The sequence below is a fragment of the Meleagris gallopavo genome, chromosome 2, assembly GCF_000146605.3.
Source record: "Meleagris gallopavo isolate NT-WF06-2002-E0010 breed Aviagen turkey brand Nicholas breeding stock chromosome 2, Turkey_5.1, whole genome shotgun sequence".
NCBI lineage: Eukaryota > Metazoa > Chordata > Aves > Galliformes > Phasianidae > Meleagris > Meleagris gallopavo.
The window spans coordinates 44,974,457-44,988,926 of record NC_015012.2 but is presented as its reverse complement, the minus strand read 5'-3'; the positions used below and the strand labels follow the sequence as shown (position 1 = coordinate 44,988,926).

General features: G+C 37.0%; 1 protein-coding gene across 1 annotated transcript in view; it reads right to left on the bottom strand.

The window, feature by feature from the left end:
• LOC100551145 (utrophin) overlaps positions 1–14,470 on the bottom strand; it is a 259,447-nt gene that overhangs the window by 212,237 nt on the left and 32,740 nt on the right. Inside the window, exons 22-30 of the mRNA XM_010707135.2 lie at positions 13,803–13,931; positions 13,492–13,662; positions 13,171–13,320; positions 12,645–12,782; positions 11,527–11,679; positions 5,656–5,847; positions 5,127–5,299; positions 1,468–1,618; positions 140–315 (exon numbers count right to left, since the gene is read on the bottom strand). Coding sequence (XP_010705437.2) covers positions 140–315; positions 1,468–1,618; positions 5,127–5,299; positions 5,656–5,847; positions 11,527–11,679; positions 12,645–12,782; positions 13,171–13,320; positions 13,492–13,662; positions 13,803–13,931 — 1,433 coding nt within the window. The remainder of the gene's footprint in view (positions 1–139; positions 316–1,467; positions 1,619–5,126; positions 5,300–5,655; positions 5,848–11,526; positions 11,680–12,644; positions 12,783–13,170; positions 13,321–13,491; positions 13,663–13,802; positions 13,932–14,470) is intronic.

The following is a 14,470-nucleotide window of genomic DNA, read 5'->3' as shown; positions in this document are numbered from 1 at the left end:
AGTTAAAAAAAAAAAAAAAAACTCAGGAAAATTCAGATAAATGACAGCATGCAATAGAATACACTGACTCTCACAGAGTCTGTTAAAGGAGAGTCTCTTCACCACATCTGGCCATCCAAATTCCTGAGTAACTTGTTACCTCTGCTGTCTATCCATGACCTCAGCAGTGATTGCTTTCCAGTGCCTATTCAGTCCTGCCAGCTTCTCCTGCAGGAAGCTCCCATCTGTAGCAGAGAGTTTCTGTATGATCCCTTCCCCAGTTCTGTTCAATGTCAAAACACTGCTCTGATGGCTGTGTACTCCTTCTTCAAGTTCCTGTCAGAAAAAAAAACGACACAATTTTATTACTGACCTGAGATGACTTTGATCTATGGCTCATAATATGCACAATAAATCATGTGTGCATATTGTTTTACTAAAATAGGCACATGAAGCTATCTTACTTAAAGTTGGATGCTGTTGATTTAAGTTATTAAGTCTTCTATTAAATGTGGTTTAATTTTCTAATGAGCGTCATAAAAAAAATGATGATGATACAGAATTCACTACTGAATACTACCTAGGATCACAAGAATTCATTCAAATGATCAGTGTTAGAATTCACACTTGCTTTTGTTTCCTTTCCAGTACTGCTAACAGATACTAGGACTATTTTTTTTAATTTTTCTTTTTTACAACGATTTCTTCTCGTAAACCATGGCCCTGTCTATTTCTGTAACTTAACACTATATTAGCTAGGATCATCATGCCTGTGCTCTCCAAACATCACAACAAATCCATGAAACTGAAGGAAATCAGAAGATGTCAGGATCAAAAATTCAAACATTCCTTAGAACTACAGCAAGCTTAAAATATTAGGACAAATTTCTCTGCAACCAGAACAGAAACAAGATAATTCAAGAAAGAGATGGGATATGGCAAAGAAAAAAATTTCAAGTAGTAACAAGGATAAAATTAAAAACTATGTGCTAGGGTAACACTTGGATAACCACTCCCTACACAGAAGAAAAAAAAAAATAAATCAGATTCTTAAAGTAGTGTTTTCCTCTCTTTTAGCAGAGAGTAGCTTAGTTAAACAGAAGAGTCTGCTATTTCATAATGCAGATCTAGAACATTATCAAGTAATTGAACTGCAATTTAAACTACAGTATTTATATATTAACTACAATATTTATAATTAAACTGAATTCTGAAACAATAAAAGGCACCCATCATTTAAATCTCCTCATTTCCTAGATTAAACGATGCCAGTATTTGAATTATCAAATTAAGTCAAAACTATTCAAGACAGAAGTCATCATACTACAAGCATGAATTGTGATCTTTTCCAGGAATCACTTTAAACTACAAATGAAAGTTACATTACTTGCAGTCTCATACTCACATAACTCACATAAAAAAAACTATGATTTTAGACAAAAATCTAGATTTTCTAGCTTGTCCCATTACTGCACATATTATACATACCTGCTGATGCAGCCCAGCTGCCTGCAGATCCAGGCTGCCATCTGGACCACGGGCATCAGCTAATAACCCTTCGGCTTCCGTTATCCACTGAGAGAGGTCATTGAGATCACAGTGGAACTGCCTCCATGCTTCAATTGCTCTATCAAAGGAACTGTAAAAACAACACATTGAAAAATTATCCAACCATTTCAATGAAAAGACTAAAATTTTCGCTCTAGTGATATTTAAGAGTTCCATACAACTTGACTTAGAAAACAGTGAAAGAGTAGCATATAGCCTGGATAAATAAGTCCCAGCACTGAAAGCTTCCTGACATGGGAACAGCTGGTAAAAGCCAACAGCATAACTTCCAGCTTAAGGAAAAAAGGGCAGTCTAAAGCACACTTTTGTTTCTAACTCTTAGAGAAATAAAGATTGATTAGCTGCATCAAATTGGCCAGAACCTTTTTTCTTTACTGTAAAGCAGTTCAGACATCAGACAGTATGAAATATCAAATATGATTAATTGCTCAGATTTTTTTTTTAAATTCATACACCATGCACACATAAATTAAGGTGATCTTGACAATATAGGAGTGACTGTATTACCAGAAGACTTGTGCAAGTAATTCTATAATTTAATCACACATTAATTTCCCATACATTTTGCTATGATTTTCATCTTTGCAGTCTCAAACTAATGTGAAGCTTAGCTCAAAGAGTAGCATTTTCAAGTATGGAAAAAGACTAAATTACCACAATCAGAAAGTTGTTTCCAATTTAAAGTGAATGTTCTATAATGCTAACAAAGTAAAAAAAATAAAAAATAAAAAATAAAAATAAAGAGTCCATGAATGTTGAATAAGAAAGGCATGTCAAAAAGCATAGACAAAAATTGTCAATTTGTTGATTGCTAAAAAATAAAAATAAAAAAAAATGGTACAAACGTGTCCAAGGACATGGGACCTCAGACAAACAACACTTAGCAGCCTTACAGTACCTGAAAGGGGCCTACAGGAAAGCTGGAGAAAGACTTTTTATAAAGGCAGGCTGTGACAGGATGAGGAGAAATGGCCTTAAACTGTAAGAGTGCAGATTTAGACTAGATTTTAGGAAGGAGTTCTTTACTGTGAGGATGTAAGACACTGGAAACAGGTTGCCCAGAGAGGCTGTGGATGCCCCCTACCTCGAAGCATTCAAGGTCAGGCTGGATGGGGCTTTGAGCAACTGGTCTAGAGGGAGGTGTCCCTGCATATAGCAGGAGAGGTGGAGCTAGATCAATTTAAACGTCCCTTCCAACCCAAACTACTCTATGCTTCTAACGCAAGTTCTACATTACCTCTTGTAGACTAGAGAGTATCCCATTCCAAACTAATACCAAGAGTATTCTTTAAAGAGATACACAGGAGACCAGATCTCCTGCTAATCAGAAGGTCCTCACTGAGGTGAGGAAAAGTATCATTTGCAGCCCATCATTTTTGTTGTAAGAAATTCCAATCGCAAAGACTTCAATGTTACTGTGTGTATCCAGATGTAACACGAAATTAGCACCACAGAATCAAAGGTATCCAAAATCAAACTTTAAAAGGCTACATTACATCTATTTTCTTCAGTAATTAAATTCAGCAATTCCAGAGTTCTAGAGAGATTATTTTTATCAGAATTGTATCTTGTTTTTATCAAGGCTGGCACATACAGAGCTTTGTTTTGTTATTATTTGTCGTGTGGTCTAATTCCAATAAAGAAGAAAGCAAAAAAGAAAAATTCCTACTTACATTTTTCTGACCCTATTTTCCAGTTCTATTGCATCATTTTCTTGCATATATCCCATGGCAATACATTAGACTAACCTGTATACTGACCCAAATCCCAGTCCCCTTCTATTTCTCACATACATTTTACAGACTTTAATTGAATATATTGTCTCATGGTAGTATCTCATTTCAGATTTAATGTGAAGATATATACACTAAGCACTTAAAATAGTTTAAAAGAATATTTTAATGGGTTCCTTCAAAATGAAAATTTGAGACATAAATTTTTTCAGAATCTAGAGTTTAAGAACAGTACAACACTGAGATAGAAAGCTGTCATGGTTTCAGTTCCCAGTCTACAGTTACATCAGTATTTCGAGCATAGATCAGTGGTTTAACTCCAGTTTTGAGGTAGATGCACTTGCATTTGTTTCAATACACAGAATGCCTGGGCTGAAAGGTAAAAGTACACAAGTCCTGTAAGTATACCACCAAGATTTGGCTACGCCTAGCTTTCTCCAGAAGAACCCACATGTTTCCAAGCCACAGCTTGGATTTGAATTCCCAAATCACCAGCACTTTTAACTCCAGTGGAAAGTTTGTGACAGAAGGAGCAGAACAAGCAAACCAGCACTGTTACAAGAAGCACAACACAGATTGTTGAACCTCTGTATAGACACACACACTTGCATATGAAAAATGCACAAACATTTTTATTTACACGTGCTTAAATCAAACCAAGTCAATCAGATTCAGTTGAGTGCTTAAAGGCTTTGTAAGTGCAACTGAATTCTACTTATGCTTGGCTACATTAGAGCTTTTATCCAAGATTTAACTACTTAGTTGGAACTCAATCAGAAAATCATTAGTAGCTCTGAAAACTAATCAGTCTTTTGCCAAGCATTTCAGATGCTGTTTGTACTAACCCTGTCAAAATCTACACACATCCTAGAAATAGGAAAAGCCAGAGATTACTAAGGAGATAAATTATTTTAGTTTTCTTTCTTAAACTTAGGGCAAGATTGGATAAAGGTTCAGTTAAAAAAAATTCTCAGTAATAAAATGGGATAAAGAATACAAATACCAAAATACAGTACTTTAACACTGATGCTAAAATTGTCTTCATTAATTTAAATGCATCACCCCATTAAAATTGTAGCACTTAATATATTCAGGAATTTGCATTCCATTTTTGCTTAAATTCCTAGTCCAGCAGTCTTTTTTGCATAAAAATTATGCCCAATCATATCCTCATTAAAATGCAAAGCTTTACAAGTGTTACAAAGTTGAAAAGTAATTTGTATTCAGTGAACTAACTGAGAAGGTGATTTGTGGCCTTTTGCCTGCTAGTCATAAACACAGAAGTTACTCTTTGACACAATTATCGTTTTCAACAGGAAGATTAGGTTTCCAGTTAAACCTGGCTACTTAATGAAATGAAATTTTAGTAGTAAATAAAATTTTACTGACGCTTACAGAAAGATAATATTAGTTAAAGCTTTTAAATTAAATTATAGGGAGGAAAAAGGCATAAGTAAAAGCTCAGCGTAACCCATGCTTATGAAGATAACAATACAGCTGCAGGCATGATCAGTAATGACAGGTACCAGATTCTGCAACCTTTGTCTCCAAATGTTGGAGGGGACCACTGGCAGCCAGCAAAAACACCAAAAGCGATACCCAACTAGAAACACTATTCTCAAATTAAAACATAGTGAAACAGCAGTGTTTGCTGATGCTTTAGAAATTCTGACGCTTCCCTGATCCAGTGGCTCAGAACTTACTGAAGTATCTACTTAGACAATGACACCAGCCATTTTTATCTCTATTATCACTGTCAGACTTGTCAGACATTTGTAAAACACTTCTGTTCAACGCATAGTATGTGCACCACTTAATCAGAGACACCAAGCATCCTCAACTTACCACTTACGATCATTGTACATTCTATTAATTCTGTCCCACTCTGCATTCAACTGGGTTAGTGCATCTCCTATCTGTATTGCTTCAGGCCCAGATGCTTCCAGTATAACATCAGGCTGCTTCTCGTGTATGACAGCAATCTGATCCCCAAGTTTGTCCAAAATATCTTTCACATTCTGCAAGTACAACAACAACATAAGCCATCAGTAAAATGAACGTGAGCAGGGAAAATTAATGTCTTCAGAATGTTATTCCAAAATAGTATCTACAATAAGATCATAACTATCAGCAGTTCATAGATAATATCAACTATAGCAACTGAACTTAACAGTCACTCACAAATTCTTCAGAATGTTCTCAGTAGTTTTTTTATGAAGAGGATGAAATACTTTATATAGCTGATGTGTTCCTGAGGAAGAGAGAGACACCGTATTTCTCAGAGCAGTACCATTGTTATTAAACAAATCCACACTTATGTCATGAACACTGCTAATCCCTCCACTTCTTCCCTCTCTGTTTAGATATGTAGTACCTTTAGTGCATCCTCCTGAGTTGAAAAATCCTCATAGATGCCAGTATTTAGCTCGGGTGCATTCAGCAACAGCTCAACATCAGCCATGGCAAGTAAGACCTTGTTGATTTCAACCAGGTATTCAGCTGAAAAAGGGAGAGTCCTAACTCCTGTGGCAAAGTGGCTTTTTAACCTCTGCTGGACAGTGATTGCCTAGAAGTACAAAAGTTCATTTTATATTTCAAAGTGCAAGAAATTTTAAGGAAAAAAAAGTCACGAGCCAGTAGATTATATTCAGAATTAAAATATCTTAATTAAAAGACAAAAAGCTTTCCTAACCAAGTCACGTCATTTCAGAAAGCTCCAAATCCTGCAGAAAACTATTTAATGAAAAAACAAGTTACAAAACAGTAGATAGCATGCTTCACAATAAGACTGTATTATTCCTTATTAAAACTCTGGGTAGGGGGAAGGGGAAAGGCACTGCTGTCGTATCTTTCACCTTGATTCTCAGCCTTCCATAAACTTCATGACTGAGCCTGCTTTCCTCATCAAGAAATCCCGTAAGTTACCAATTTATGAAGCAGATTTATCTTCTCTCCAGATTCTTCTCAGCAAGCATCCCCATTCATATTTCCCAGCTATTTTTAAATAAATTGATGCTTTACCAGTAATACAATATTAATTATGCAGCAATAAGTGGTACTAACTCCTCGAGATGTTGGCAACTGCTACCCATTCTGGCTGTAAGACCAGATCATGTAGCCAAGTACCATCTTAGCAGATTGCAGAGTAAGAACAGTAAGTTTGGGTAGCTTTTTCTTGAATTAGAAATCACACCCTCCATCTGAAGTGTAAGAAAACTAGCTGTAAGAAACTATACATGGCCACACCTAGCAAAGGTAGCTTAGCAAAGCAGGTACTCCTAAGACTGAAGGCAGTTTCTCGCTGAAAAAATTTTCTACCCAACCGACCTCCATCACCATCTCTGAAAAGAGCCCCATTCTTTGAAATCAGCATTGAAAAGGTAAACCCATCTGCAAGTACTGAAGAATTCAAGCAAGTCACACTCCAATACTTGATGAAATAGAATTCTTAACAAGAAATACATAGAAGCACTTAACTGCCTGCGTGAGTTACTAGCAGCAATGGCTTAAGAATATGCTTACGAGTGCAAAGGCATAATCATCGGTTCACAGTGGTTTCAACGACTGCATTTAAGTGGGCACAGACATGCAGGCAGTTAGCACAGCTGCCAACAGTTTAAATATTAAGCCCCACTAACAAAGTTGCTGTGAATACCTGTCTACATCTTCCTCCTCCACATGTTTCTGAGCATTTCAAATGTGTCACTCAAATTAACTTGATGTAATATGTGGCATATGTAGTTCAAAAGCAAAAAGGACTGCATCAAAAAGGTTATGTTATATTATTCACCATTCAGGATGTTCCTGAAAATTTTATTTATGTAGTTTAAAAGCACACAGCGACTGACATCAATACTGAGGACTCAAGGTGTGCTCTCTCAAGAACTTTATCGTAAGCACGGTATGCTTTCAGTCATTCACTGAATCACATAATGGCCACGGTTGGAAGGGACCTCAAGGATCATGAATCTCCAACCCCCTGCCACAGATGTTCTTTTGAACATCAAAAGAACAGAATGCACAGGTACAAAAACTGTTAGTATACTGAAACCAGGTACCATTACTTTTGCTTTAGTAACACTGCAGCAAGCAAGTGGCATAGCAAAAGCTATAACCTGCTATATACGTTTTAGTTACAAATCTAGCATTGTGGTTCTTGATGCTCCCCAAATAAACATTTTCTTGATGTGTTGTACATATTTTGCTAGCGTCCATCACTGGAATTTCGAGCAAATGCTGAAGGCTTTGGCAGTGATGTGATTCTTCTGTGGACAAAGAGGTCCCCAGTTCCACAGAAATAAGACAAAGGCTGCATAATTGGAAGCAAATTTTACTCAGTAGCATGAGACATGATGATGTGAACAAGCATCAGGATGCCTGTCCGATCAGAAAACTTGTGAAGAATTTAAAAGATCTGTGGCATTCAGTGAACTTGCTTTCCACTTGCTGCCAATAATGATACACAGTTCAACTTCCTACTTCCCCAACAGCCCTGTTCAGGGCCAGGTTGCTGTTCCTCTGCATGGCAGTACACCTCCTAGTGCTGCTCCTTCAAAGCACATTTCCTGCAGCTGTCTCTCATCACTGAGATGTTTGCTCCCTTCACAGCCCTTCCTCTAAGGGTGAGCATATGTAACCATTGTAAACTACAGCTAAGTGTTCTGCTGTTCTCTACTGTGCACTGTAGACTAGCAGATTCTAAATTACAGTAGTAAGTATTAAAAAAAATGGAGTACCAGAAGTTTGACATAAATGTGTCTCATGCAATGCAAACATCTAAGTCTTACAGACGTCGGTATTTTAATTTAGGAACACACAAACCATTTTCTTAGGTACTCAAAAAGCTATAAATTAAAGATTATTTAGGAAGAGATTTGACAGGATGACAATCGTACGTTCTATAAACAAGAACTCTCAATGAGAGAGGCTAACAATAATTTTAACTCACTGGCTAAACAAAAACTTGTTTCCTTCCATATTTAACACATACCTTTTTGACCTGCAGTTCTGTATTTGGTTTCAGATTTTCTTTACCTTTCGTCTTTTATACTTAAACATATTTTTAAACACGTTCTAACAAAGATTCTACTCAAGGCAATATTCTGACTTGCTTCTTAAGTGGATTTTTGAAAATACTGCCTAAGATTGACATAAAATGTAATGTGGAAGTCATAACCAAGCATTTACCCAGTCTAATTTCAGATCACCATATATTACTTCACCCCTAAGCAAGTAAATACCCTTTAGATCAGAAAACGCACACTTCTTAATCGATCCTAGTCCCTTCTCTCTCTCAGCCAAAATAACTGACAACCTTTTCTGGAGGAAAAGTTTTCCAATGCTAGACTCACACAACCACGTTTTCTTCTATACTAATTAGTGAAGTCAGTAAGCAATATATTTGTTGACAACATTGCTACTGGTCCACATTTAAGAAAACCAAAACTTTCCCTGTAAAAAGCACAGTAGGCAAGCAAATATGTTTTCTTTATTATTGGATAATCTGTGTTTCAGTTTGTAAGAGAAACAGTATGGTGCATGAGGCATCAAATTCACTCACCATCTGCAAAACGATCATTTTTAATTCAGAACAGCTTTCTAAAACCTGGAAAACTGTCTCAGGAACTTTAGTCAACTAATTACTTTTGCAATACAAGGTTTAATTTCTCTTTTCCCTCTTTACAGCAAGTTAGAATGGAACAATTCAATAAATACTAAAACAAGGTTAGAAAAGAAGGAATTCAAGGAAATGTACAGCATATCGCTATAAACTTATGATGTGGGTTTTCCTGCTCCCTGCAACTCCCTCACATCAAGGTGAAGTGTTGACCCAGCACTTAATTTAATACAGACCCTTTTGTCCATTTCGGCTCATGGCTGAGAAGGAAGCTGCCATACCACAGTCACAGAATCACAGGAGTTGGAAGGGACCCCAAGAATCCAACTTCCTGCTAAAGCAGGCTCTCTACCATAGGTCACACAGGTAGGTGTCCAGATGTGTCATGAATATCTCCTGAGAAGGAGACTCCACAACCTCTCCGGGCAACCTGTTCCAGTGCCCCATCACCCTTACCATAAAGAAGTTCTTCCATATGTTTGTATGGAACTTCTTATGTTCAAATTTTGGGCCACTGCTCCTTGTCTTATCACTATACACCACTGAGAAGAGTGTGCCTCATCCATATCCCATGGAGGGATGTTGTTCTTAAGGTATTTCAGTATCAGAGTTTCTTCTCTGCTGATGCAAATGGAATTCTGAAGCAACTGTGTTCATCTAAAACAATGATCGTTTAGGGGAACACTATGTTTCCCTTCAAAAACAGCACAGTCCCAATTAAAAAATTAAAAAAATAAATAGATAAAAATAAAATTTAGAAGATCAAAATAAGAAGCGGCAGCCTCAAGACACATCCTTCCTGTCAAGCGTTCAAGATCAATTAGTGAAGCAGAGGAGAGAGTAAGTGACAAAAATTAAACTACGGTCACCTGAGGCAGGCTGCCTTATCACTAAGATACCAGAAGGCTGGAGACACAGGAAGGAAAAGCAGCAGCTTCTTCAAAGCAGAAAGGAAAGCTGCTGTGGTCCTCATCTGAAAGCCCAACGGACTCTGTCAGACTAAAAATTACATCTGGAAGTGTAAGGACTTTTTTTGCAGAACTAAATCTGAGCAAAGATAGAATTTCTTCATCCATAGTCTATTGTAATAGCTCTTGCAATCTGTAGTTATATGATTGTATATGATCTTCTGCATTCAGCACCCTGATACCAAGACGAAGGAATTTCCTCTATCCAGAAATGCCAAGGATTAGCTACAGTATGTCCCTAAATATTAAGACTTTAGTAAAAGCAAAAGATCCTCCTTAGAGAAGATCAGCCAAGCACAAGCAAGACCAACAGGGATAAAGAAGTCCAGTCTGAATCATACTGTTGTACTTCAAACATGGACAGATCCTCGTTCTTTCAAAGAAATTCCATTGCATATGTCAGGTCCTAAGAAGCTCACATGCAAATACCACAGTAAATCATCAGGAGTGTCCATTGGGGACTCAACAGAGCAAAGAGACAGGCAAGCAGATGCTTAGGGTTGTTTCTGTTGCCTAGCTCTGTGCAGGAAGCTTATGATTCAAGTCTTCATAAAGAGAAGTAAAAAAAAAAAAAGTTCACTTTTACAGCCTACACAAGGAAGGACAACAGGCTGCCAGCCACACGTCTACAGCTATCGTAGGCAGCTGAAGCCACATTACTCTATACCTGTGAATAAAGAGCACCACATTACAAATTCATGGATATGAGACTCACAGGGAAACCGTGCATTTTACCTCTGTCTTTAAGTTAATTGGCACAGAGTTAAAAAGTTACACAGCAGTCAAAAAGAGATTGATTTGTTTTAATAATGAAAGTTCATATGCAGAAACTGAAAATTACTTGACAGATTGCCTAGCCCCCAAGCTTGTCCAAGAAATTACTGCTTCACAAGGTTCCTGACTGTTATTGCCTAAAATATTAAAGCAATTACCATGCAGTCACAATGGTTTGAAAGATGAAAAGGAGAAATAATAATAAAGACAAAATAAAACACAACATACACCACTGAAAGTATCTGTACCCTCAATAACTAAGAAATACAGGTTTTTGAGAAGTTAATTTTATCAGACCCTGACATCCTATTAAACCACTTGTTAAAGTGCTTGTCAAGACTCACTCGCACGCACTGTGGCACACAACTCTTCTCATAAAAAAACATTTCAAATTTTGTCATTTTCTAAAATCTTTACTGTCTACAGCAATATTAATCACGTGAGGGTATTTCTCACTCCCAAACATTTGAGGCAGTGAAGGGTAGCATCTTAATAGTTACAATACTGCTATCACTGCATGCAGAGTTTAAGCTTCAAAACAGGGTTTTTTCACACGTGCACCAATGAGACACTGAATCAGGCTATTTGATGCAGGGCATCAGAAACAGCTAAGCATAATCCTTATGTGAAGACCAACAACAGAAACTATCTTGATCTAACTGCTTTAAGATTTGAGTCTGATGGCTGGGATATATTGGATCTATGACTACTATATAGAAAACCCTAATTTTATACAAGCAGATCATTCCCTAATGAAAAATGAATGCTGTTATTTTGAAAACACATCTTCCCAATAAATTATCAAAAGAACAGCCATAATCCCTAACATATCAGCTTATATGCAGCCTTCCCTCTGTTCACTCTAAGAAAAAAAAAATTAATTTACCTGCAGCTTTTGTTCATCTTCCATTCCTTGCAGTCCTGGTAGTCGATGTTCAGCCTCATCCAGCCACTTCATTAGATTGTCATGGTCCTTCTTATACTGAGAAAACACTGGAGAGAGTTCTACCACTTGTCTCCTTTGAAATGACCTCCCCTCCTACAGTTGGGTGTATCAGGAAAAAGACAAAAATATATGAGAAGAGGGAAAGACAGGTCTTATATTTGAAAAACGAAACTATCCTACAGATTCATCTGATGAGGAAAAATTCCAAAATATAGGATCATACAGTGAATCACAGAATGGCTTGGGTTGGAAGATCATCAAGCTCTATCTCCCCCTCCATGGGCAGAGCTGCCAACCACTAAATGAGGCTGCCCAGGACCTTGAACATCTCCACGAATACGCAACAGTATAAGCCATTTATATTTTTTTTTAATAAATATTCCATTTATCTTCACAGATTGTATCATAGTCAGCCTAAGGGTTTTATCCTGCTACACCTCATCTGAGCTGTACATCATTTTACAAACTCAAATATGACTTAAACAGGTGAGTTGAAAAGAATATTAATATAGAGCCACTTCTGCTTCACAAAAAAATATTTTAAATATGGTACGTATGAAAGCTCTACTATATACTAGAGTAAGAAATTAGCAATAATACCCACTGTAGAAACAGAGAAGAAATTTGGAGTCAGACTCACATTCACTACAACTTTTTAAAATGAGAACCCCATGAATATACTTGAATATGTTTGTGTGCACACACCAATATAGCCACTCGTAACACAGCCCTGTGGTGGAGATAAACCACTGCTGGAGTGTGAGAAGAGACAACAAGTGAAGCAAATGCTTGGTTATCTGCACCCACATGTGCAAATATGCACACACTCTGTGACACTGTGAAAAGGAAAAATCAAAACCACTTCCTCAAAATTTTGTAATGACAAAATCCACAGTTTGGAATTGCAAACATTCAAAGAATCAGGCTGGATGTATGCACATTTAACTCTCCTACAGACACTCTTACATATTAAAAAAGTTATAACCAGATGGTAAGTGAGATACTTAAGGGAGACCGGCATAAATGAGCTGCAACTCTAGTAACTACTGTAATCTTACCTGTACATTGTTGTACTTTGTCTGCAGAAGTACCAGCTGCATGCGTATCTTTTCTCTCTTATTGTCTTCCATGGGCTGCTGTAACAGCTGTCCTCCTCTCTGTAAAACCTCCTCAATCTGAGCTCTTTCTTGATCCAGCTAGGTACAGACAATTACATAGGAAGAAAATAAAAAAGTTAAAAAACACACAAACATTTTGCACTCTATCACTTTCACAGTAAACCAGCCTTATAACACTGAGTAGAAAAAGAGAAAAAAAAGAGGCACATCAAAGTTCACTATCTGGAGCAGATTATATAAAACTGTAATGAAAATACGAACTATGCAAGAAGCAGCACCAGCAGCTAGGAAACATATGAGAAAATCGTGCAATGTCTCCAAAAGCCCAGTAATTCCTTTTATTTTTTATTCCTGTACTAAAAAGATTTTCTCAGAATTCCCCCAGTAGTCAGTGGGAATATAATGTGTCGAAAAAAAAAAAGAAAAGGAATAAGTCCATTATTTAATTCTTCCATTGCTCACAAACCTTTTCATCTTCCTCACTCAGCTCCTGGTGCTTTTCTACAACTTTCAACATATTCTGTACGTCGCTCTCAAATTTCTCCAGGTCTGGAAAAGCCACTCTGACTTCATGGGACTCCGGCATGACAGGGAGTCGTTCTTGTCCAACAAGCATCTGCAATATTTTAAATAAATAAATAAAGGTGGTTTTTTTCCATGCAAAGATTTACATTTAAAAGAGAATCAAAAGCTGGCAAGCACCACTTTAGCAAAGATCTGATCTATTCTCTAAAGCTATTTGTCTTTATTTTGACACTCGATGAGCATTTCACGGCACTCCCCTCACCTTGGCACTTTTGATGTGCTGAGAAACCTTCTCAAAGTTACGGTTCAATTCTGCCAGCTTTGGTTCAACAAGCTCACGGCATGACACCCCTCGACCATTCATTAGGATGACAGCCTGATCACGCACGTTGTCCACCCGCAGACTAACATCATCCAATTCAGATGTTAAACGCTAAGTGAAAGAAAAAGCAAAGGTTTACAGTAGGAAAATGGAAGAGCATTAAAAAGCAAACGAGGCAGAAAACATCACTTCATTTAGAATAAAAAACTGGTTATTTCACAGCTTCCTCTTTAAACTGTAATGTTTTCTACCTTCACAGTTTCCTCCTTTTTGCTTGCTGGCTTCTTCTCAATCTCATCCAGCAAGGCTTCAGCCTGATACAGCCAAGTACTTATGTGGGCAACATTTTCATCAAAGATTTCCAGCTGGCTCTGATGATTCTGGAAAAATTTGAAAAAGATGCATCAATGAAAATAGAAAAGAAAGAAAAACAGTAGGAAAAAAACTGCCACTCCACATCATTATGAGTACAAAGCGCATCATTGGAATAGAAACTGTTGTGGCTACACCTTGGAGAGAAACAGCAAAAACATGATTGTACCTTTTACCTTCACTAAGGTATTTACAAGATTACAATTTTCATTCCAGACATTAATTATTAATAATAATAATACTTATTAATATTATAACATCAATGTTACTATTTCTAATTCATAGAAAGAGAAACAGAAATAGTTCAAGTGACTCAACCAAAAACAGACAGTATATTACAATATTGCAGCAGACCACAACATCGCTTAATCAAACAGAGCACACTTTTTCAATTATTGCTAGCAAATACACAACACTATACCCTATACGTGGCTGGTTTTCCCTGTTTTATTTTCAACTGAAAGGGCTTACAGCAAAACCTATCGATTATAATATTTGCAAGTTTTCATATTGTACTGATTCCTTTAAGATATTTCTTTCTCTTAGG